Here is a 21,892-nt window from a genome sequence, read left to right as displayed (position 1 = left end):
GTGGGGCCCCGGACTCGAATAAGCTGACCCACAGTAGTCCGGCCTAGGGGGATATCGGCAATGCCGGGGTTCTGTCACATAAGACCCCAGTCCCCTCCCCGGACTTCTGGTTTCGTACGCACAATATGTCCAACGAAACGGTCGAAGAAGGGCATGTCGCCGCAGGCACTGGACACAATGAAAACCGCTCGACCTTGTACAAGATATGGACGAATTCTTGGTTTCAGATCATCTTAATCAGTTTCATATGCTTCTGCTGCCCAGGAGTGAGTTTGGCAAAGGCTATTATTCAAATCCAGTGAATTGACAATGGCATTAGATGTACAATGCCCTCAGCGGGCTGGGAGGTTCCGGTCAGGTTGACCAGACCGTCGCTGCGAATGCTAATGTTGCTCTCCTGGCTTGTACTGCGGGAACTGCTCTTTTCGTCGTCGGCCCTATATTCGATCGTGTTGGACCCAGAGTTTGTCTCTTGCTTGGAGGATGGACCTATGCATTGTATTCCGGCAGTCTCCTGTGTTTCAACGGTATCTCCAGCTGCAAAGCCACCGCGTGTTTTGCCCACATCTAATCTGTACTCCAACAGCAACCAATAACGGCGGATTCGTGATCGGCTCTGGTGCCATTCTCGGTGTAGGGGCATCTTTCTTGTGGGTTGCACAGGGTGCGATTATGACGACCTACGTTCCCGAGTCACAGAAGGGTCGCGCAATCGCAGCTTTCTGGATTATCTTCAATCTTGGCGGTGGCGTCGGGTCTCTCGCTAGCTTCGGCCTCAACTTTAAATCGACGACCGGAACTGTCAGCGACGCAACATATATTGCTTTGCTTACCATCATGGCCTTCGGATGGGCGCTGGGGACTCTCATCTGTCCACCATCGTATGTTAGAGTTGCCCAGATGGAGGTCACACCGGAGAGCGAGAAGAACTTCCGTCAGATTCTTCGCCATTCCCTCCAGACTATCTGTAACTGGCGGGTGTTGTGTATGCTGCCCCTCTTCTTCTCGGCCAACGTGTTCTACTCCTACCAGCAGAATGCTGTGAACGGTATGAACTTCAATATCCGGACTCGTTCGCTCAACGGTTCGCTTTACTGGATTGCGCAGATGCTGGGTGGTCTCGTCATGGGTCTCATTCTCGATATTCCAGGTGTCAGTCGACCCAACCGCGCTCGCATCGCTTGGGCGTTCTTGTTTGTCACTGGAATGGCCATCTGGGGTGGAGGTTATAAGTTCCAAGTGTGGTCTGATCTCCGTCTGGAGCAGGGCCTGAAGCAGGATATCGATTACACAGACGCTGATATCTCAGTGGGCCCGATGTTCCTCTACATCTTCTATGGCGCCTATGATGCGTTGTGGCAATCATTCTGCTACTGGCTTGTTGGTGCCCAGTCCAATTCCCCAGCCACAGCAGCCGTTCTGGTTGGAGCGTACAAGACCTTCCAGAGCACTGGTGGTGCAATGGCGTGGCGCATCAACGCCATGGAGAAACCCGCAATGACCCAATTCGCTATGAACTGGGGGCTTTGCATGGGCTCGTTGGTTGTCGCTATCCCGACCGTGCTGGCTATCACTCTCACCAGTGATAAAGAAGCAATAGCAGTTAATGAGAAGGACTTCCCAGGCGCGGAGGAGCCCCGGGGAGAGGTGGTGAAGACTTGATTTTTCCCCATGCCAATCTCATGTTAGGGAAAAGTGCGGAATCTTTGCCGTCGATGAAGGATATATGTATAGTAGAAGAATGAAAAAGAAAACTTCGGAAAAAATTGACAGCATTCAGATGCTCGCAGATTATGATCAGCGAGATATCGTGAGGGATATATACACGGCATGTCCTAACAGAAAACTTGGGGATCGTTGTATGCCAACAAATCCCGTCTCTCGGCGGCTAGAGGTCCTCCACTCTACCTTACCGGACGCACTTCTTCAGCACAGCGGTTTCCAGCAGCAACTTAGTATACTGGCGGTGTGCCCAAGCCACCTTTTCATCCATAGGTGCAGCTTCCGCCTTTCCGAGACCCTGATAGAAACAGCTCTTCAGACTGAATTCGGCCACGCCTTGGTCTCGCTTGACCACAGCAGCGATTTCGAAGAGGCCATCGGAGGGACGGACTTCACGGATGCGTGGGGAGTCACCGCAGCGAACAACAATACGGTCTTCGGTCTTCTCGACGACTTCAAAGTGGTCGGTAATGAGGGTTCCTACTTCGTATTTGTTTTCGAGGAGATCCGATCGGTCCCAGAGGTGGTCGGCAGTCTCGGGGCCACGGTACTTTCGTTCAAGAAAGGCTCGTTGAGGAATGTATCCTGGAGAAAGAATAAACATGTTAGAGTTCGTGGCATTGCGACGCGGCTGGTTCCCCCAGCGTAGAACTTACCCATGCCACCCCAGACGCCGGCACAGAACGCTTCCACAAGTTTGCCCTTCTCCTCGACCAGTGAGGGCTGGATCTTGTCTAGCGGGATCCGACGAACGCAGACATCGTGAAGAGTTGGGTTGCCACTCGGGTTGAACTTTTTGTAAAAGGCCGATTGGAAGATAGGATCGGAGCTGTCCATGACCTCGAAAATGTCATTGCGTGTGGCGCCCCAGAAGACGCCGACCGAGGCAATACTGCCGGCGACGGTCGTCTTGACCAATTTGCTGAAAATACCCATGGTTGAGGGGGGAGAGGGGGGTTGGAAGTAGGTGAGGAGTAACGAGAGGGGAGCGAGAGCTTGGAGCCAGAGCTCTCGGGGAAAGCTCCGACCGCCAAGACCAACCTTGGAAGGCCCTCGGGCCATCTCCACTGGATTTCCACGTCTACAATGGTTTCTGGCAACCACCACGACCACTGGCTTTTGCGCAGCAGAAAATAATGTACCCAGATATGAGTTTAACAATTCCTATGCCGATTGAACAAGATTGGTTGATGTCAATATAAGACTACCACCTAGTGCTGGCCGATCTCTAGCATATGGTAAGGTCGGATACGATGTGACAGGTAATTCTTCTTAACCTTCTACATATGTAGCTATAGCACTAATGAAGGGAAGAAAATATACAAGTACGTCTACGAATATACCTGAGAGTATCTAAGGAACCACTGAAAAGACCACTGAAAAGACCACTGAAAAGACCACTAGCAAGGCTGCTAAAACAAACATAAAACCATCCGATGTTATAATGACCTCAGCACCGTTGACATTTATGGAAAGCGTGATGAGCAACTCACATGACATGAGTCAAATCAACTTTGGAAGGTCAACCACCTACAGTACTCCGTACCAACACGAACATCCCATCTCAGAATGGACCTTCCATTACTACAGTCCAAGGATCGTCTGCTCGGCAAATATCAATGCCATTTGATCTTCGAGAACATCCTTCAAAATTCTCCGAACCTGCAACCAACAAACTCCTCTTCGAAATATTTCCAGAAGCCCGGGCAATTGGTTTTGACGATCGAGTGCTAGTTTATCGTTTTGATGGTGATCTGCCGCCCAAGCCATGGCCTCAGCAAATTGCACATGTACCTTGCTACTTGACGAATGATCCCTACGATAATGGCCCTATGATCCCTATTCGCCACCACAGTCCTTCTCGCATTCACGTCTCCCCAACAATTAATCTGAGAGACAACGAAGCAGCAGCAAATCTGATTTTCGACTTGGTACGGGATTTCTTCACCAAAGCAAACATTCCTATCACGGAAATCCAATTCCGGGGGCACCTCATTATCATCATCTTGGAAACTGAACCAGATAATCTCGAAGTTCTATGGGCACTTCCTAAGTCGATTGCAAATTGTAATTGCTTTTACCTCTTTGAGTCGGAAATAGAGAGACCCGTCAAGCTTTCGGCCCAGCCGCCGAAGCAAATTACCCCGGCTGCTACTGATAAAACGGCTATTGATGATACGCAGAACCCGACCCTCCGGCCAGGGCTAGTTTTAAGTTCCACAAAAACCACCCAGGGAGAAGAGTTCCGAACTTCTTCCGGCGTCCTTGTTCAGGACACAAGTGGTCATAGGTACATGACAGCTGCCTCACATGGATTCCCTGAAGGGGGGACGGTTTATCATCCTACTGCCTCTAGTCTGGAAATCGGACGATCTATTTTCAAACTCACACACACTAACATTGCGCTCGTCAAACTCAACGACGGGATACAGTTTCTGAATGAGCCTTTCAGGAATAGTATCGCCCCACGTGATCCGTTCAAACTCGATAACTTCATTCGGGCGGGCGAGACAAAGATAGGCGACGACATTTTCCTTGATAGTCCATTCTCTGGCGTTATCCAAGGGTCACGAATGGCCCACTCCTCTGTTCGGATCCCCTATCCTCATGGGCCTACCGTCTGGATTCGTTGTCATTTGGTCTACCTTGGTCAAGACTCTGCCAGCGATATAGTCGACGGAGTTTGCGGCTCGGCTATTTGGGACAAGGATCATAGAGTTCTTGGATTCTTTCGTCACGCCCGCATGTCAGGGGTGTTTAAGGACCATTGTTCCATTATCGCTGCTGACCATATGCTTGATAAAGGGTACACCGTGGTTTAGTTTCGTCCTCTTCTCCTCAAAGCTCACGATGATATACGTGGTTTGAGGTCTAGACCTTTGCTATCAGATCATCGTTCAAATAACTTTCCCGGTTTGTTTCTATGTTCATTGTTTTCCCCTCGTTTCTGGTTCCTTTTATGCTAATGGCACAGGTCTCGCTATACCCTATTGCTGTACGGTCTTGTTAGGCTAGCTCTTCGTTCTACTTCTTTGCTTCCACAATCAAGTCGATGATATAGTTTGTTCTTCCAGCACATGTAGGCGAGCAGGGGCCATAGTCTACTTGTAAAGGAGCCCCGAACAGAACTCAAACATTCTCTGCTTGCTCCTCTTGTTGCTGCGTCCCTGTCATACGTATATCTTGGGAGCTCTCCTTCTCCTTCCGATTTATTGCTCGCCAAATAACAAAGATAAAGAAAAATACGAGTATATAAAAAGTGATGGAGCGATAATAGCGACATGAATCTGGATCACAATATTGACGGCAGATAGGATACAACACCACGAGAGGAGATGCCAAAAGACAAACCGTGACGCTATTAAGCACAAAATTAGAATCACGAAACAGGTGTTTGTGGCTAGGAATGGAAACGCACAAGACCGGATGCTGGTAGTACCCCATCTTTTGTAATATGAGCTCCGGCAGACCAAGAGGGACAGGGCGGACGTCCATTGCATTAGATGCAGAAGAGGGAACGGAGATTTCACCCATAACGAAATTCAGCACAGAAGCGGAGTGGAACTAAAGTCAAGCAAGTTACTGCAAAAGAAAAAGGAAAAGGAACTAAAAATTAAAAACAGCCCTCATCCCGGATCCACCTTAATGGAGTCTTAAGGGGCACGTTAGACGCCCCGAGTCCAGTTTGCATGTACTCTTAGGCAGTGGTGACATAGATTCTCCTTCCGGCATCGGAAAAAGAACTCTTGTAACGATTGTGATAGCTCCCAGGGACACAGGGTAGAGTTCCGGGAGATCTGCGAGCCTTCAAGTACATATGAATGTTACCGGGAGTGATCTTCATCACCTTGATTTCACCATTCAACAATGCCCAATTATTGGTGTAATGGCAACCAGTGTTCTATAACTCTATACGGCTGGATTGAGCTTCAATGCCCAAATAAACGACGCAACCATGGCGCAGATATCCTGATCTACCTAGGTATCAACCATGTCTGACAAACGGTAGAAAACGGAAAAAGACTCACAGCACAGATATAATAAGGAGCCTCTCCAGCAAGTGAAGTATAACCAACACTCCACTGATAAATGGGATACAAAGTCCTATACCAACCAAATTCCCCACACTTTCAAGCGAAGCAATTAGTAGAATGATCCGACTAGCGACATCATTCGTGATCTGACTTGCTAAAAAGGCAAGTAAAGACAAGTCCGTAGCGACGCCTAAGGTGCCTGAAATTATATATTTATTGGATCCCGGACTCCCTCCCATAACCCCAACCAACCAAGTTCACCGTATGATACCCAAGCACCCCTCAAATGAAGTTATTTTATCAATCATAGCCAATTATAATATTTCTAGGTATAGCAGCGAGAAGAAAATGTAGTGAAATAGGAAGGAATCCAAAAAGACACTGCAGTATTATGTTCAGTACAAAGACTGCATATAAGGGTAAAGAATGGCCAATTAAACCAGGCGTTTATGATGGGCTGTTCGTAGAGTGCTCCAATATGTCTGTATTTCTATACATACTCAAGTCAAGTAGAGGCCTCGCCGGTAAATTAGGTATGCCGGGTTAGACCTCGGCAGGGCTTCCCCGATCGGAAAACTCAACCGGCAGGGCCGATATCAGAGTGGAGGTGGGCCAGACCATACAAATTCCGAACCAGATCTATCGAGACCACGGATATAAATCCTCATTCTCCAATTCCTCACATCTCCTTTACCCATATATTGTTTGTAAAACGGTGGGTCGTCGCCTCAATTTTCTCGCCCTGCGAACCGCTGGGTCTCCAATGTTCTCTCCACAAATTGTTCCCCATATTCACGGGGCTTATTCCAAATGCGTCTATCGGGGGCTCCATCCGTCCCACTATGAGTCCAACCTTGGGAACATCGGGAGTCGCACGTGTACGCCCAAACTTCGATACCCTGCTCTAATTGGCACATACCATGGATATGCGAGATATAACCTTGGAATGAACACAATCCCATGAACTGATGATCGGCAGGCTCGTACGCTTTACAATTTTGTGACTGTTTCGACCGTTGGTCATGCCCTATGTGTACCATTGGTATACCCCAGGGGCACTCCAACCGAAGCCCCAACCGAGTAGTTGATCGGCATGAAACTTTAAGCAAGTTTATCAGCCAGGGCTCGGATATCGCGAACCCTTCTAGAATCGATCTAACCGATGACGAGATCTGGCAATCGTCCGTTCTCGACCAGTCGAGGGCTATTCTCAAGATAGGGAACATAAGCATGGAGGAACAGACCCACGTGTACAAACACAAGCAATGGCTGTTTGTTTCGAAGAAGTGATGATGTGCTACGGCCTACGAAAGATATAAAATCCCTGGCATCCGTCCATTCGATTCTTTTCATCAAGTAGATCCGAAATCGTTTCTTTATACCATCATCTTCAGTTCATTGCGAACTTCCCTCGCTGTGCGAGCTTCGTTGACCGACAATCTTTCATTTCTCAATATTCCATTACTTCTTTTCAGTCTCTTCACAATGAGAACCTCATTTGCCGCACTTGCTCTCGCTCTTTCCGGCTCTGCCGTGGGTGCTCCGTTCTCTAGCGGCACTCACATTGCATCCAACTCTTCTGTCGCGTCGACTCCGGTTCATTTGTCAACCGATCGGCCTCTCCCCAGCATTTTTAATGCATTCAGCACTGAGGCACCATCGTCATCTGCCACTCCGTCTTCTGGATCTAGGCCTTTGACCTCGGCGCCTGTACCCAGTAGAAGTGGTGCGAAGCGCGGAGAGGCCATCTCCATCCCGACGGACCTCCCGTCCTTGGCTTCCGATGCTCAATCAGCGGCTGCAGCTCTCGCTTCTCTCGGTGCTGGCGCCCAGAAGCGTGGCGGATCTCTCTCGATTCCCACAGACCTTCCGTCTCTTCTAGCTGATGCCCAATCCATCGGCAGCGCTATCGCCTCTGCAGGTGCCCGGAAGCGCGGCGAGTCGCTCTCCATCCCTACCGATCTTCCCTCATTGCTTTCTGATGCTCAGTCGGCTGCGGCTGCGTTGGCCTCCGCTGGGGCTCAGAAGCGCGGCGAGTCTCTCTCAATTCCTACAGACCTGCCGTCTCTTCTAGCAGATGCCCAATCTATCGGCAGTGCTATTGCCTCTGCGGGTGCCCAGAAACGCGCCGACGAGAGTCTTCCTCTCTTGACCCCCACTGCCACCCCCACTCCGACCGCTCCATTTGGAACTGGCTTGCCTAAGCCTTTCGGCACTCATTTCGCTTCGTCATCTGTGGCTGCTTCCTCTTCTGGTGTTGCCTCTCCTCCCGGCTATGCTTCTTCATCCGGTATTACGTCGTCATCTGTCCGTCCTCTGGTCTGAAGGCTGGTCATTGCTTTTCACAATGGTTGCCAGCTCTGTGAACCGTGGCAGTTGACCATTGTTCAGTTTTGAGATTATGAGGTTCTTCCAGAGATTGTTCTAACCGTCGCTCGTTAATCATCGCTCGTTTGAATTGGGGTACCTTTATGATTGATGTTATTGTTAGTTCGGACCAGAATGTACTGTTAGAAGATCAATTGAAATCTCAGTATATTTTGAGCTCACATGGGAGAATTCCAGATTAATATCCTCAAGTCAATAGAAAGTTCGACTTTGTACGGAATGTCGAATATGTGCTCCCGTGCTCCACATCGTTTGAAGTCGATCGGGGTCTTGTTGAGGACTAATCCGCCCCACGTGTGGATACAGGCACAGACGGCACAGCCACAACAAAATCCGATTCTCCCCTTCTTCGTCATGTTCAAGCTCGTTTTTCTTGGCTTTGGGATTCTTTTCATCCGGTTTTGCGGGCTTTAGTAGTGGTTTCTTTTCCCTTCTCTTTGAACCTTTGCCTCTCACCCCCTTTGTGGAATCATGGCCTGTTGTGTTTGCAGCAGAGTCTTGTTGAGTGGTTGAAACTTGATTTGGAAATGCGCTTCGATTGTATCAAACACATTGTCCGCCTTCGGGACCTCATCCAGCATGTCCGGTAGCGACGGGGTAGGGCGCTGGGCACGACATATCGGTGAGTGGTTGTTGTCGGTTGACGCCCCTTTTCCTTTTGCATTCCGTTCAGCCTCACAGAGGTATACGAGTATACGCTAATAGAGATGTAAACTAGGTCGTTTCGTCCCGTTTCGTTTGCCCCTAGTCCGCCCTCAACCTCGAGGTTGGCGCCCAGTGGCTCTGCGCCCGCCATACCTGATCTCCCTAATATGTTTGATGTTAACGATGCTGCTGACCCTGGAAGGGTTGCGGCAGTATAGCGGTCGCGAAGGGGGTTTGGTCTTTTTTAGCTACACCGAAGATGTCAACGCCGCCCAATCTTTTGCCTACAATTACCTCCCTATCATCATCTCCCTCGTGCTCGTCTTAGTATGGACCGTGACCGATTTCGATGTCCTCCGCCTGGAACCATACTTTCAGTTGTCCCGACCCGAGGGAGCGCCGGCTACCGTCCTCTTCATCAACTACAACTTCGGTCAAACTATTATCACTCCGATCAATGCCGCAATCCGCCGCCACTGGGTCGTATTCTGGGTTTCCTTTGTCACGCTCTCGATCCGAATGATTCTCCCCGCTCTACAAAGTACGGTACTGGAGCTGCGCGAGGTGACGGTGGTGGACGACAGAACCATAAAAAGCTGGCCCGACCTGGTGGATTTGAGAACACAAGCGAGCTGGATCGCAACGCAAGCCGATGGCGACATTATCTTCTCAGATGATCTATTGGGCCGTTCCCGATCCTCCAGATACGCCTTGGCGCCCGTGGAGATACCCGATAGTCACCAAGACGAGAGTACAACCTGGACTGTTGATCAGACGTTGTATTGGGCTCAGCTTTCCTGCCAGAATGTTTCTGTTGGGGACAAGCTCAACGTTGCTATCCAGGACCCCCAGTCGGAATATCCAACAATTTCATGGAGCGCCAGTGGTATTGATTTCCATGATGCACACGGATCCGCCAAATGCGCCCTTGATTTTCAATACGAGAGTGTCTTCTTTCCTACCACTGATTTCCTGCAAGTACGTTATTGGGAGCCGATGATCGGGACTGCTGCCAAAGAATCATTTCCGGATCGAACCCAGGCCTTTATCGAATTTGGCTGCAGCCCTTATGATTTGTATGGTATGCTCATCGGAGTCAATATGACCAATCCAATCTCGACTTCGACGTCGACCGAGTACTCCGCGTCCGGTATGGCCTTTGCCTGTGATATCATATATAATAAAGCGGAGGCTCGTGTGGCTATGCACTCCAACAGCTCCATCATATCTATTGATGTCGATCGAGCAACCACCCGCGCGCTCACAGCAGCAGAGTTCAACATTGAACATTTCCAAGCTCTGCTTTCTCAACGGGCTCCGTTCACCAGTGACATGCTCTTCATTAGTGAAAATGCTACCACGGGGGCTCGCACAGTAACTGAACTCCCTATTATCAGCCAGGAAATAGGAGATCTCCAGCCTGTCCTGGTGCTCGACACATCCACAGTGATGACAGAGACCGACTTTGAATCCAAGATTGCCCGGGATGTCAAACAGACTTTCGTGCTCACATTCAGTCGCTTGTTTGATCCCGACAGTGCACCAAGTATTCTCGCCGCTGAGCGCCTGTCGAACCAAGTTGCTATTGCGGTTGTTGACTTCGCGGCCCTTTGGTCTGAGCTCATTCTTGCCCTGGCCACTTTGACTGCGGTGTACCTCCTTTACATGTATAGTTCGCGTGAACTGTTCCTCCAAAGTGACCCGGGATCCATCGGTGCCATGTGCAGTATTGCCGCTGATATATTTCACCCGTCCAACATCCTTGCAGCGCCAGTGGCGGAATTTCATCAATTCTCTACTCGGCAACTTCGTCGTATCTTCAAAAATGCTCGGTGTTACTGGCGTCCAGGCCCTTCCGGCAACAGGCTGGAAATTCTCGCTGAAGATGGTTTGTGCCGCCCCTGTTCTTCGAATCCTATTCATCGTCGAGAGCTATAACTGACAGTGTCATCAGGCTCCCCTGTCCAGCTTGCAGAGAACCTCCGAACCCGTGTTGATCCGATGCCTCACTTTCTCCTGATTCCTTTTTTCCTTATTGAATTCTTAGCGCTAGCGGGAGTGATCATCCTCATTGGACTAGTGGTCTCATCTTTGCTTCGAAACGGCCGCTTCAGCCACCTAACCCAGTCCGACTCGAGCTCGTTCCAGATTGTCCTTTCCTTCCTGCCCTCCCTCGTCGCATCGTCCGTCGGCGCTCTATGTACCTCCATTCACCGAAACCTCACCGTTTTGGAGCCTTGGGTCCACCTGCAACGCGGCAACGCCTCGGCAAGGACATCGCTGTTACTGAACTATTCGTCCCAAAGTCCACTCGCCATTTTCTTCAAGTCCGTACGCAACGGGCAACCATTGCTGGGCCTCGTCTCAGTTGCGTGCGTTGTTAACATGGCTTTAACTGTTGTTGCGGGTGCGCTTTTCACTCAGAAATTGACGACCTCAACATTGGATACCAGTGATTTATCAATGAACTATAGCCAGTCTATACTTTGGGGGAGTGACTTCGCCGAGGAATTCACCGAGTATGGTTTGATTCAGAGCAGCATCAGCAGCGGAGTCCCCATGCTGTCTTGGACTGGCCCATATCAGTCTTTCGTCCCAGTACACGTGACGGATCGCAACCCAGATGTGACTTATGGCGCCTCAACGCTTGGTGTTGGAACTGAGCTCAAATGCGAGCCTCTTTCATCCGACGCTCTTGTCCATGATACACGCGATGGTCATCAACATTGGCGATATGAACTATTTGGCAACTCTTCTATAGAATGCATGGCGCGCATGCCACTCTTGAAGAGCAAACAGGAAGGTATCTCGCTATCTATTCACTTTCTGTCCCCAGATGATGACGAGGAATCCGACATCTGCCAGACGTCGACCGTTCTAGTTGTCGGCCGTTGGGATTATTTGCCGGACACCCCAATCACGGATAACAACACGATTGCATTGCATTGTGAACCCCAGGCAACGTTGCAAAGCTACTCTATCTCTTTCGACCAGAAGGGACAGATCAGTCGGCATGACCCTGTTCCCAATACATCTATCACCCATGGAACCATGTACGACAATGCAACCGTGAGTCTCGGTCAGTTCAACAAAGTCTTTGCGGCCATTCCTAGCAGCTTTGTGGGCAATACTAGCATGCAAAACGGGACATACAACATTTCTTCCTATGATTGGGCAGGCTTCCTTGTTGCCCGGCTCTACGAACGCGAAGACCCTGAATTTGACGCCCTCGACGCCGATCTTCTGTCCGACATGACTCGCACCGTATATCAATGGGTCTATAGCACCTACTTCTCAATTTGGCGCGATATTTATCTCGAACCTCTTGATGACCCGGTCCCGGCCACAAATGCAACCATTACCCGCGTTACCTGGCGCATGGTTCCGTCCGGTCCATCACTTGCCATCGCTCTAGCCATCATTGCCTTCGACGCGATTGTTGTGCTTTTAGTGTTCGGAACGCGACGCGGCCGATTCCGGGGACCCCGCATGCCGCGCTCCATTGGAGCCGTCATCCCCTGGATTTCGCACAGCCAAATGCTTCATGATTTTACAAATACACACAGCTGGAGCAGTGCTGAACGGCATGCTCACCTTGTATCCCTGAACAAACGCTACGCTTTCCGCATGTTCATGGGCGCCGATAACCGTTGGAGGTTCGCCGTTGACCAGGAACCAGAGAATATCAAACCTCCTGATGCCCCGGACAGCGAGACAGCAGTTGAGGTGGATAAGACCACCTCAATTCAGCTACAGGAGATCCGAAGATCACCCTCTCCTACTCGACCCTGACGACCCTGCCTTTATGTGCTACGAATTTTCTTGTGATTTGGATACGCTATATTATGTTTCGCGGGTATATATTCATTTGGACATGGGCGTTTTTAACTTTGATAACCCTCCCCAGATAGACAGTTGGACAAGCAAGCTGGCCCTCGCTTTGTTCACTTGCATTTTGGACGTCATGAGAGGAGACGTCGCATTGGTGCATTGTAAAAGATATCCGGAACCGTGTGTATATCCTCTGGAGCGCCCTTTTCCCATAGTCTCGTATTTGGGCTTCGTTGAGGGTTGCCGATGTGGAGAGACGGTGTCGTATGACACCTGCATGGGAAAGATCTTTGGCAGGCAAGAAATTTACATTCATATATATCACCATATGTCGAACATGTTGCCCGAGTCCTACTTCCTCTATAATCGACGCCGAGAAAGGTTAAGCGAGACAAAAAGGGTATATATAGTATATGGCACTACGGATACGGATGATTCAAATAAGAGCCTCATTTTGGTGAGATTAAGTACAACCTTCATTGTCCCGAGGTCTAGCTTCTATAGTGAACCTTAAATCATAGAGCTGAAACCAAATCAAGTGTCGAATTTAGTATTCTACCGTGCGGCTCTGAGTCGACCATCAACCGCCCGAAGAAGAACGTAAAGTGTCTCCAAAAAGGGTGCTTGGATGCCGAGTTCTCGAGATTTCCGGACTGGGAAGCCCAAGATAACATCGATCTCCATTGGCCGTCCACTTTTACAATCCGTCTGCATGCTGCTTCCAATCCCAGGCATGGCATTGATCTTGTCCATAAGCTGGTCAATCAGATCATCTTTCAGCGGTACACCACAGCCACGAGCGATGTTGATGACCTCCTGCATCAATTGGCGTGTGAAAGGTGTCGCATCTTCTGAAGACTTCAACCACGACTGTGTATCCACCATCGTGAGGGTCGTCAACGAGTTCCATGCTACGTTCCAAACCACCTTCTCCCATCGCTGGATCTGCATATCTTCAAGGACCTGGAACCGAGTCTTGCCATTGCGGAGGAGATCGGCAAATGCATCAAGTCGCTGTTGCTCGACTTGGCTTTCGACCTTGGGGTTGGGGAATACGCCGATCTGCATATCCTCGGATTTGGTGTGCGCGACAATCCCAGGACTTGTCTGTGTGGCCCCTACCCACGTCTGTTGGAGTTAGGATGAGACTGTAATTGACGATATGAAGGGAACGTACCACACAGGTTATGATCGAGTTATCGGGGAACCGCTTTCGGAATGGTTCCTCGTTACCAACACCATTCTGGATGACTACAATGGTAGTCCTGCTGTCGATGGCTGGCTGTAGCTGAGCTGCTACCTCATCCTGATCGATTGCCTTGTGAGCGCACACGATGTAGTCGACTGGCGAAATTTCCGAGACAGATTTTACCACTAGTTGGGTTATCAGCAAGATTTTTTGGTTTGGATCGTGGATATCTGACATACCTCGGTGTGGATGAAAGGTATGCTGGCCATGATTTTGGCTATTGAGAGTAATTCCCTTTCGGAGCCCAGATATTAATACTGGAATAGCCTAATATAGCACATCAAAATACTCACATTTGCTCGAACAGCTTCATAGTTTGAACGTGCCACGACAGTCAGTCGCACACGATCGGAGCGACTCAGTATGAAGGCATAGAAGGAGCCAATCCTATAGAAAAAGTCAGTATAATACCATTTTTGTGAAAGAGGCCGAACTCACGCCCCCAAGCCATAGACGAGGACATCAGTCTGGTCTGCCATTTCGCGAGGATCAAATGCGTATGCAAGACACGAAGTGTATGGTGTATTCCTTTTGAGACTCGACTTAGGTTCCCCGCATCGGAGGATGGCCGCGTGGGGGTGGACTCTCCACGGACAATTAGGGGGAATTTGGGATGAGGTAGTATTCTTGGCGTTTGATATTCAAGCGAAAGGGCCTGGTAAGCGATTGATCTAATTTATAGCTTTACGCTAGCTATCAAGTGTTTCTCCAACCGACTGGTATTCACCATTTCGGGTCTCAACTCTTCCAGACTGCTCACTCCTAGAAAGACCATATTTGTTTCAATCTCCTGTCGCAGAATCTCAATCATCCGTCGCACTCCCTTCTCGCCATATCCGGACAGACTGAACAAAAATGGTCTGCCCAATCCCACAGCAGTTGCTCCTAGTGCAATGGCCTTGAGTACATCTGTTCCTCGGCGAATGCCACCATCAATAAAGATCTGCATCTTGCTCTCAATCAAGTGAGGCGCGAACTTTCGAATCTCCAGTAGTGTTAGAAGAGGTGATTGTGCCCTGTTTATACACGTTAGTATACCACTAGCCTGGGAAATGGGTGATAGTCGGGAGATATCATACGTGTCTTGCGAGCGTCCTCCATGATTCGAGAGCACGATGCCTTGCACACCATGCTGGTAGGCGAGCACTGCATCCTCCACACATTGGATTCCCTTGATGACAACAGGGAGATCTGTTAGTTGACGAAGCCATGTGAGAATCTCCCAGTCGATGAATGGAGATATCGAGCTGGCCATGATCTTCGCTACGCCCTGTCCTTCCGTGTTATTGTCGGTAGCCTGAAACACGTTAGTAAATACAATAACAGCCCAATGGTATCTACCGGGCAGAGTCCATACCGTCACTCTCAAATTCAGCCGTTCGTCCATCTCGCGTTTCCCCACCATGGGCGAGTCGACCGTAATCCAAATAGCACTAGCACCAGCTCTTTCAGCTCGCCGTACAGTCTCAACAGACTTTTTGATATCTTTGTTGACATATAATTGTTGGAAAATAGGCTGGTTCGGTGAGGTGCGACTCTTCATCACTTGTTCAATCGGCATGCTGGATCCGTTTGCGAGAACTTGGACCAGTCCGTCCTTACCAGCTGCAGCTGCCAGCGCACACTCACCCTGTGGATGGGCAAGTTTTGCAAGACCCACTGGAGAGATATAGACAGGTAGCGTGGTAGAGTACCCTAAGATTGCGGTGGTCGTATTGACAGCCGGGATCTTTCGCAGGATACGTGGACGCAGGGAAATCTTTTGATATGCCAGGGCATTATTCCGTTTGCTGATCTCATCGTCTGCACCGGATGAATAATAGGCCCATGTTGTAGCAGGCAGCCTCTGAGCAAGGTGTTCAAAATCATGTAGATTGATCAGACTTTGCAATGGTGGGAGACCACCGTCGGCTGGTTTTGATTGCTTCTCATTCATCGCATCTTGTTTTTCTTTTGCCGTGTCAAATTCAGCAGCATCAATATGGCCTTGGAGGGCAGTCTCAGGGAGTGCTTCACTCAACAGCTCCAGCGAATGAACCGAGTCGAAATCGTCAGTCGCGTCTTTACCCGCACATCGCAAAATAACAGCTGCACCACCTGGGTGGGAGTCCAAAAAGTCTTCAGAAGTTAGCCTGGGGTCGTAGGGCCTTCAGGGATTATGGTTTCCCTACCTGTGACATCGTACACAGCCCCATGGATGGCCACCCAACACGATTCCTGATTGTTATGTCGGTTGATTTCCTGGCGAGTGAGTTTCATTATGAATATTGCTATATTTGCCAACTGCAACTGGCAGATTCTCATCATAAAATGGCCGCACTGCTTATCCCGCGCTCAACCCCGTTGACGATCCCGGAATCCACCCGAGCGTGGGGGTTCACGGCCCCAAGCTCTGGAGATGGGCCAATTTCTCCGGCTTTTTACCCCCAGCCTTTAATGCGGGGAATTTGGGATGGTGGGGAGCCAACCCACGCTCCCGATGTATAGACAAAATCAATTTTATTCGACTTTTTCTGAGGAAGAAATGGCGTTTGTTTTTGACCCTTGAGGTGGCCCGCATCGGAGAATGGGTGTTAGGGGTTGGTATATGTAGCTTTGCATTTCGTACATACTGTATATAAATGCATCTACTCATTACCTGTACGAATAATTGGCACTGATAAAATTTCTTCATTTGAAATTATCATAAACCTCAGGACCGCCGTCCTAGATTTTGGTGGACCAGGTCACCTTGATAAATCCATGGACTTAGCCTCGCCCCTACGAGTCTTTCTTTGATGTCCCCGAGGAAGTAGAAATGCATTCATGTAAGAGAAAGTTATCAGTAGAGAATTCGAATTTATGATCAGCGAAAATACTTTGACAAACACGAGCGAAGTAGTGTGAGTACCCGATCATCCATCATGGATAAACTGGGACATGCCGGTGACACCAAAGATCGATGCTCAGGATTGAGCGATGTCACTTGCTCTCCACCGAAGTCTACAACCGTCTCAAAGTCACTTTCCCAGTCATTCCCACTCATGCGAGCTTGAAATTGGTGTAACACATATCAACCGCTTGGGCGTCAAAGACTGCCCCAAACAGATGCCCGATATGATGTTCGATTCTCCAATGAATGCCCGCCTCATCGGCGACGAATGACTTTGTGGCCGTCAGGTTACGGCATACCAGGTCGAATTGGATCGCCACTCTACCCCCGAAGGTCCAGTGCTGCGAATTATGCGTAGCTTCGGCTTGGCTCGCAAAGTTAAGCCATAGTCGAAAAGGGGCCCCTAAAGTTGATTACATGTCTTAGGCTCGAGGTTGTTCTCTTGGCGATAACTCGGAGATGAGGGAGAGGAGATTCGACGGTGGTACATGGAACCAGTGGGTTTAGCATATGTGTTCTGGTGCCTTCTCTACCAAATCTCTACCAGACAGTGATGAGCATACACAACTAATGTTAGTACCTCTAGGCCACAAGGTCTTACTCACAGGGTGTGTAGATAGTACGGTGGTTAAATCTTCATTGAAGGCGAGGACTGAAAAGGTTGGCTTTTAGAGGTCCCATGTCTGGCAATGCGTCTGAAGAAGGGTTTCGGGGATAGAGGATGTTGTGCCTTCCGGAATTTAACAGCCAAATGGAAATCGACCGGAGGGTCCAAATAACACTACTGCACTCACTGAACACATGGCCATTCTCAGCAAACGGCAGGCTGTTCCAGATACCAAATACCTGTTCTCATGTAACCTTCTCCAGAAGAAGGATCCCCCTTCGGGGAACTTTGCCGAGCAGATTATGTCACTGGAGAACACAAGGTCGGCAAAACACTCGAGGTCACTTGGTCGAAGTTCGTACAGTCGCTCGTAGACTGTGATTTCATTCGTAGAGTCACCCACGGCAGATTTGATGGTGAGCAACTAGAGCACACTTATCGGCGATCCGCCATAAGGTCAACGCAGCTTTGCTCTCGTCACTCTCGCCAGTCGGCGAGGACATCGTGGCAGATCGAAGTAAAACTGCTGTTCAGGTTGCAGGCAATGAATAATTTAGCCTTTTGCCTTGGGGTTTATGATCCAATATCATTAGCTTGCCTCAAGTGCACAGTGGATGAAATTAGGGAGCTTAGCTTCAAGGCTTTGCTCTGATTCCTGAATGTGAACGGTAGGAAAGAACTCAAAGATATGATATTGTACTCTCGATGACGGTCTTGTTCGCAGCTGAAGGGGAGGAGAAGGAGGATTCCGTTTATGGAGATTGCAAAACCCAGTCAACTTGTTGCTTGGGTAGACAGTAATCCACTTATACCTCCACCAGTTCCTTCTCGGGGCCATATCAAACTCCCCAGTTGACTTGTGCTAGTCGTGGGATGTAGCCATCCAGGAGTTACCCTCAAAGTATCGGGATGCACTGTGTAGAGGAACTCACGGCCCTTGAGCTGCATCAGTGCCAGAATGGTCATGGCATACAGCTGGCTAACAGGAAAGCAAACTTTAGACTGATAGGGGTCGGAAAGCCAGATGAAGATGGATTCGATTCGATAGTGTCCGAAAAGTTCGACGCCTGTCGAATGCGCCTAGCGGAAGAACTCGAGAACTCTGTGCTCGTTGTCCCAGATCGCTGAGCCACAAGCTCCATCAAGTGGCTCGGTCACAGTATCTTGACCGTGGGTACACTCAATGGCAGTGAATCTAAATCTGGGTAGGTTTGTGAGGACCGTCGGAGGGAATCCGAATAGAGGTGTGGGCTAGAGCATCCCCTAACCGGTGCAGTGCAGTGATCAAGAGGATGTCAAGCATCTATGAATGGGAAGTTGAGTGAGCCATTTTGGAACACCCTGGCATGTCACCTATCAGAGAAAGTGAAATGTTTCAGGGGGTGTTGACTTGAAGGGTGAGTTTCGAGTAACATCGGAGGTAAAATTATGGAAACTACACCAGGTGGCAGGAGCGACCTCGTGATGGGCCCGGGAGGAAATGTTGACATAAGTTGGTATTAACTCCAGGGCTGCCCTGGAGGTCCATGGATGCTATGATTAAGACTCTGTCATATTCTTTTTAACGTCTTTTCACTATTCCTTCATCATGTCTTTTTAATGTCCTTTCTTTATGATCTAAAAGATGTCTCTTTAGGACGATAGAAGGATGATAACCCATATGGTACCCATATGTCAAATGAAATGTTAGTGCCCCACCTCGCTACAGCAGTTTTCCCACCAATGAACACCTCAAAGCAGGGGACACTTACATTGTTACATTGTACTGAGTACCTCCCGACGTGGGGGAACTGATACACGGCAATCAGGTTAATCGGACTTCTCCCGAGATCCCCGCGTGGGATGCGTTTTATGGTGTGGGGTTGAGTCGCGAACCTCCAGCTACGAATATAATTTGGTCGCATTCCAGATTCTGCTGCTCCAGCTCCGGGATCAGTCAATACGCGAGAATTTCATTCCATAATCCACTATGGCTAAGATCAAATCCATTGAGCACTTCCGTGTAAAGCCCCGCTGGCTGTTTGTCAAAGTCACCGATGATGAAGGGCGCTTCGGTTGGGGAGAGGGAACATTGGAAGGGCATTCTCTTGCTGTTGAAGGGGCACTCGATGAAATTATCGCTCGAATTGTGGGATACGAAGCGGAGTATGCTTGAATCCATCGTCTTGAGTCACAGCCAAAATGCTAACCGTCCCTGACAAGTGATATTCAACACATTTGGCAGACAATATGGCGGCTTGGGTTCTACCGGGGTGGTCCGGTATTTATGTCAGCTCTATCGGGGATTGACATCGCCTTGTGGGATCTGAAGGGCCGGAAGCTGGGTGTCCCGGTCCACGAGCTCCTGGGTGGAAAGGTACGCCAGAAGGTGCAGGTTTATGCCTGGATTGGAGGTGACCGACCAAGTGATGTTGAGGCTGCAGCGTGAGTTCCCCGAAATCAAAGGACAATGAAAGAAAGCGAAGTTCTAACAACTTGAGTCAATAGGAAAGAGCGAATCGCCCAAGGCCTCAAGTGCATCAAGATGAATGCAACCGAAGATGTCAACTGGCTCGACTCGCCGGCCGTTCTACAGTCCTGCGTAGAGCGATTGAAGCAGGTGAAGGCTCTGGGTCTTGATGCCGGTCTGGACTTCCACGGTCGCTTGCACAGGCCTATGGCCAAACAGCTGGCCAAGGCACTGGAACCTTACCAGCCTCTGTTCATCGAAGAGCCTTTGCTGTGCGAGCACCCCGAAGCGATCAAGCAACTCTCCGAGCATACTACGATTCCTATTGCATTCGGCGAGCGCTTATACACTAGGTGGGACATTAAGCGGTTCTTGGAGGATTCGTCGGTAGATGTTCTACAGCCTGATATTGCCCACGCAGGAGGTATCTCCGAAACTATGCGTATCTCAAACATGGCTGAAGCATACGATGTCGCTATCGCGCCTCATTGTCCTCTGGGCCCGATCGCCTTGGCAGCATCCCTCCAAGTGGCCGTGTCGATACCCAATTTTGTCATCCAAGAGATGTCGCTAGGCATGCATTACAATGTTGAAGCTGGGGATATCGATCTGAATAGCTACTTGTTGGATAAGACCGTCTTTGATATCACAGAGGGATATGTTGCTGCACCCTCTAAGCCCGGCTTGGGAATTGATATTGACGAAGACATGGTACGGAAGATCAGCAAGGAGACAGAGCCTTGGCGGTGTAAGGAGTTCTATGGACCGGATGGCTCTATTCGTGAGTGGTAATAATGACGATATTATATCGATATTCCTGTTATAAATGTGTGTTGGAATTGTTCAGCATGCGGCGCATCCACCAGAGCGGAGATGAAGCAATATCATGATCAGAATCACTAAGATACATAGCATGACTTTTTCCTAGTTTTGTTTTCTTCTTCCTGGCTTTGAGCGCCTTGTAATCTTGACTGGTAAGATGAGGATAAGGATGGCCGGCCTTTGATCCGTATGACATGCAATTTTCATCATCTCGATATACGACAACAGACGCAAGAAGTTCCCGTTATATCACGACAGGTTTAGAAAATGATGATGATAATTTCTCCATCGGCAATATAATTTATTCTTCAGAATGAGGGCCCCTGGCCTTTCCAAATAATCCGGTGCCTGGCAAATATCTTCTATTGTTTTGTATTCAATTATCATATACGGGGAGACGCCAGCACATAATGATTTTGCAAGTTCTCCTGGCATTCGCAACGCTGGGGCTTGCTGTCGACTATCCAGTCGTCTCTTTGTTCATTCCAAACGCCGACCCTCAGCCGTTGTTGGGTGAAGTGTTGGCAGCGGTTCGTATCAATAGAATTGATCCACGGATATCCAACTAATTTTAAATAGCAATCAGCAACAACTACGTACAGCATCAATTGCCCACCCAGCAACACCAATAGCACACAATGTGGCATGGGCCCTGGACTCTTTTTGACCTCAGCCCCAACTAGTGTCGAATACTTGATAAGTGCTGAAGCTGACAACGTGTGCGTTTACTCAACTCCCAACCGTTACCTCAAGCTGTACAAGATTGCTCATTGATTCCACAGATATAATCACGTTGTCTGCGTTGTGACCGATCTCCCGACGGGGGCTTATACTTGTACAGACACTGTTACAGGGAACGGGCCGGACACGCCCGGCACCAGCACTTCAACAATCGGTTGGGACCAGATAACGCTATTGCCGGTTACCATAACTTCTACTGCTGATGCAGTCTTAGCAACAGCAAATGCCGAGTCAACTGCTAAAAATGCTAGTCAAGTTCTGCCAGGTAGCCAGGCGTCACCCGCTGCCGCTGCTACCACTGCTGCTGCTGCTGCTGCTGCTACCACCATCGACGCTTCGCCCACTGCTCCTGCCACCACGGTTTCAGCATCACCAACTGCTGCTGATACCGCCATGGCCACTACCCCCGCGGCGGGTGCGGCTGTAAGGTTGAGCCCTACTAGTCTCGTATTAGCTTGTGCTGCAGCCCAGGCTCTGGTAGTATTACTACTTTGACTGAGATTGATCCCCATTTACCTACCTGCCGTTCCTT

The 21,892-nt window shown here is 49.4% G+C and overlaps 11 protein-coding genes across 11 annotated transcripts; 8 read left to right on the top strand and 3 right to left on the bottom strand.

The window, feature by feature from the left end:
* Window positions 1–125: 125 nt before the first annotated feature.
* Window positions 126–1,662, top strand: N7519_003020 (putative MFS transporter; the record flags this gene model as incomplete). The annotated part of the gene is made up of 3 exons (XM_057289798.1): window positions 126–266; window positions 320–527; window positions 587–1,662. The coding sequence occupies 3 exons, from the start codon at window positions 126–128 to the stop codon at window positions 1,660–1,662; spliced, it is 1,425 nt and encodes a 474-aa protein (XP_057151000.1).
* Window positions 1,663–1,909: 247 nt separating this feature from the next.
* Window positions 1,910–2,658, bottom strand: N7519_003019 (uncharacterized protein; the record flags this gene model as incomplete). Its single annotated transcript, XM_057289797.1, has 2 exons — window positions 1,910–2,307; window positions 2,379–2,658. The coding sequence occupies 2 exons, from the start codon at window positions 2,656–2,658 to the stop codon at window positions 1,910–1,912; spliced, it is 678 nt and encodes a 225-aa protein (XP_057150999.1).
* Window positions 2,659–3,554: 896 nt separating this feature from the next.
* On the top strand, window positions 3,555–4,544 carry N7519_003018 (uncharacterized protein; the record flags this gene model as incomplete). Its single annotated transcript, XM_057289796.1, has 1 exon — window positions 3,555–4,544. The coding sequence occupies one exon, from the start codon at window positions 3,555–3,557 to the stop codon at window positions 4,542–4,544; it is 990 nt and encodes a 329-aa protein (XP_057150998.1).
* Window positions 4,545–7,241: 2,697 nt separating this feature from the next.
* On the top strand, window positions 7,242–8,081 carry N7519_003017 (uncharacterized protein; the record flags this gene model as incomplete). Its single annotated transcript, XM_057289795.1, has 1 exon — window positions 7,242–8,081. One exon carries the CDS (start codon window positions 7,242–7,244, stop codon window positions 8,079–8,081), a length of 840 nt encoding a protein of 279 aa, XP_057150997.1.
* Window positions 8,082–8,723: 642 nt separating this feature from the next.
* Window positions 8,724–12,581, top strand: N7519_003016 (DUF3433 domain-containing protein; the record flags this gene model as incomplete). Its single annotated transcript, XM_057289794.1, has 3 exons — window positions 8,724–8,766; window positions 8,863–10,677; window positions 10,744–12,581. The coding sequence occupies 3 exons, from the start codon at window positions 8,724–8,726 to the stop codon at window positions 12,579–12,581; spliced, it is 3,696 nt and encodes a 1,231-aa protein (XP_057150996.1).
* A 594-nt stretch (window positions 12,582–13,175) lies between these two features.
* N7519_003015 (ketopantoate reductase family protein) lies at window positions 13,176–14,348 on the bottom strand (the record flags this gene model as incomplete). Its single annotated transcript, XM_057289793.1, has 5 exons — window positions 13,176–13,748; window positions 13,798–13,994; window positions 14,049–14,070; window positions 14,163–14,256; window positions 14,308–14,348. 5 exons carry the CDS (start codon window positions 14,346–14,348, stop codon window positions 13,176–13,178), a joined length of 927 nt encoding a protein of 308 aa, XP_057150995.1.
* Window positions 14,349–14,545: 197 nt separating this feature from the next.
* N7519_003014 (FMN-dependent alpha-hydroxy acid dehydrogenase) lies at window positions 14,546–16,128 on the bottom strand (the record flags this gene model as incomplete). The annotated part of the gene is made up of 3 exons (XM_057289792.1): window positions 14,546–14,885; window positions 14,949–15,966; window positions 16,041–16,128. The coding sequence occupies 3 exons, from the start codon at window positions 16,126–16,128 to the stop codon at window positions 14,546–14,548; spliced, it is 1,446 nt and encodes a 481-aa protein (XP_057150994.1).
* Window positions 16,129–16,772: 644 nt separating this feature from the next.
* On the top strand, window positions 16,773–17,013 carry N7519_003013 (uncharacterized protein; the record flags this gene model as incomplete). Its single annotated transcript, XM_057289791.1, is given in 2 exon segments — window positions 16,773–16,867; window positions 16,881–17,013. 2 exon segments carry the CDS (start codon window positions 16,773–16,775, stop codon window positions 17,011–17,013), a joined length of 228 nt encoding a protein of 75 aa, XP_057150993.1.
* A 1,244-nt stretch (window positions 17,014–18,257) lies between these two features.
* On the top strand, window positions 18,258–18,476 carry N7519_003012 (uncharacterized protein; the record flags this gene model as incomplete). The annotated part of the gene is made up of 1 exon (XM_057289790.1): window positions 18,258–18,476. The coding sequence occupies one exon, from the start codon at window positions 18,258–18,260 to the stop codon at window positions 18,474–18,476; it is 219 nt and encodes a 72-aa protein (XP_057150992.1).
* An 841-nt stretch (window positions 18,477–19,317) lies between these two features.
* N7519_003011 (mandelate racemase/muconate lactonizing enzyme family protein) lies at window positions 19,318–20,589 on the top strand (the record flags this gene model as incomplete). The annotated part of the gene is made up of 3 exons (XM_057289789.1): window positions 19,318–19,493; window positions 19,551–19,772; window positions 19,836–20,589. The coding sequence occupies 3 exons, from the start codon at window positions 19,318–19,320 to the stop codon at window positions 20,587–20,589; spliced, it is 1,152 nt and encodes a 383-aa protein (XP_057150991.1).
* A 440-nt stretch (window positions 20,590–21,029) lies between these two features.
* N7519_003010 (uncharacterized protein) lies at window positions 21,030–21,855 on the top strand (the record flags this gene model as incomplete). Its single annotated transcript, XM_057289788.1, has 3 exons — window positions 21,030–21,149; window positions 21,199–21,338; window positions 21,402–21,855. 3 exons carry the CDS (start codon window positions 21,030–21,032, stop codon window positions 21,853–21,855), a joined length of 714 nt encoding a protein of 237 aa, XP_057150990.1.
* Between the last annotated feature and the right edge of the window lie 37 nt (window positions 21,856–21,892).

The sequence above is a fragment of the Penicillium mononematosum genome (assembly GCF_028829835.1).
Source record: "Penicillium mononematosum strain IBT 11891 chromosome Unknown utg000002l:1.0-8112719.0:1.0-8118358.0, whole genome shotgun sequence".
NCBI classification, from domain to species: domain Eukaryota; kingdom Fungi; phylum Ascomycota; class Eurotiomycetes; order Eurotiales; family Aspergillaceae; genus Penicillium; species Penicillium mononematosum.
This window is presented reverse-complemented; position numbering and strand designations above follow the sequence as displayed.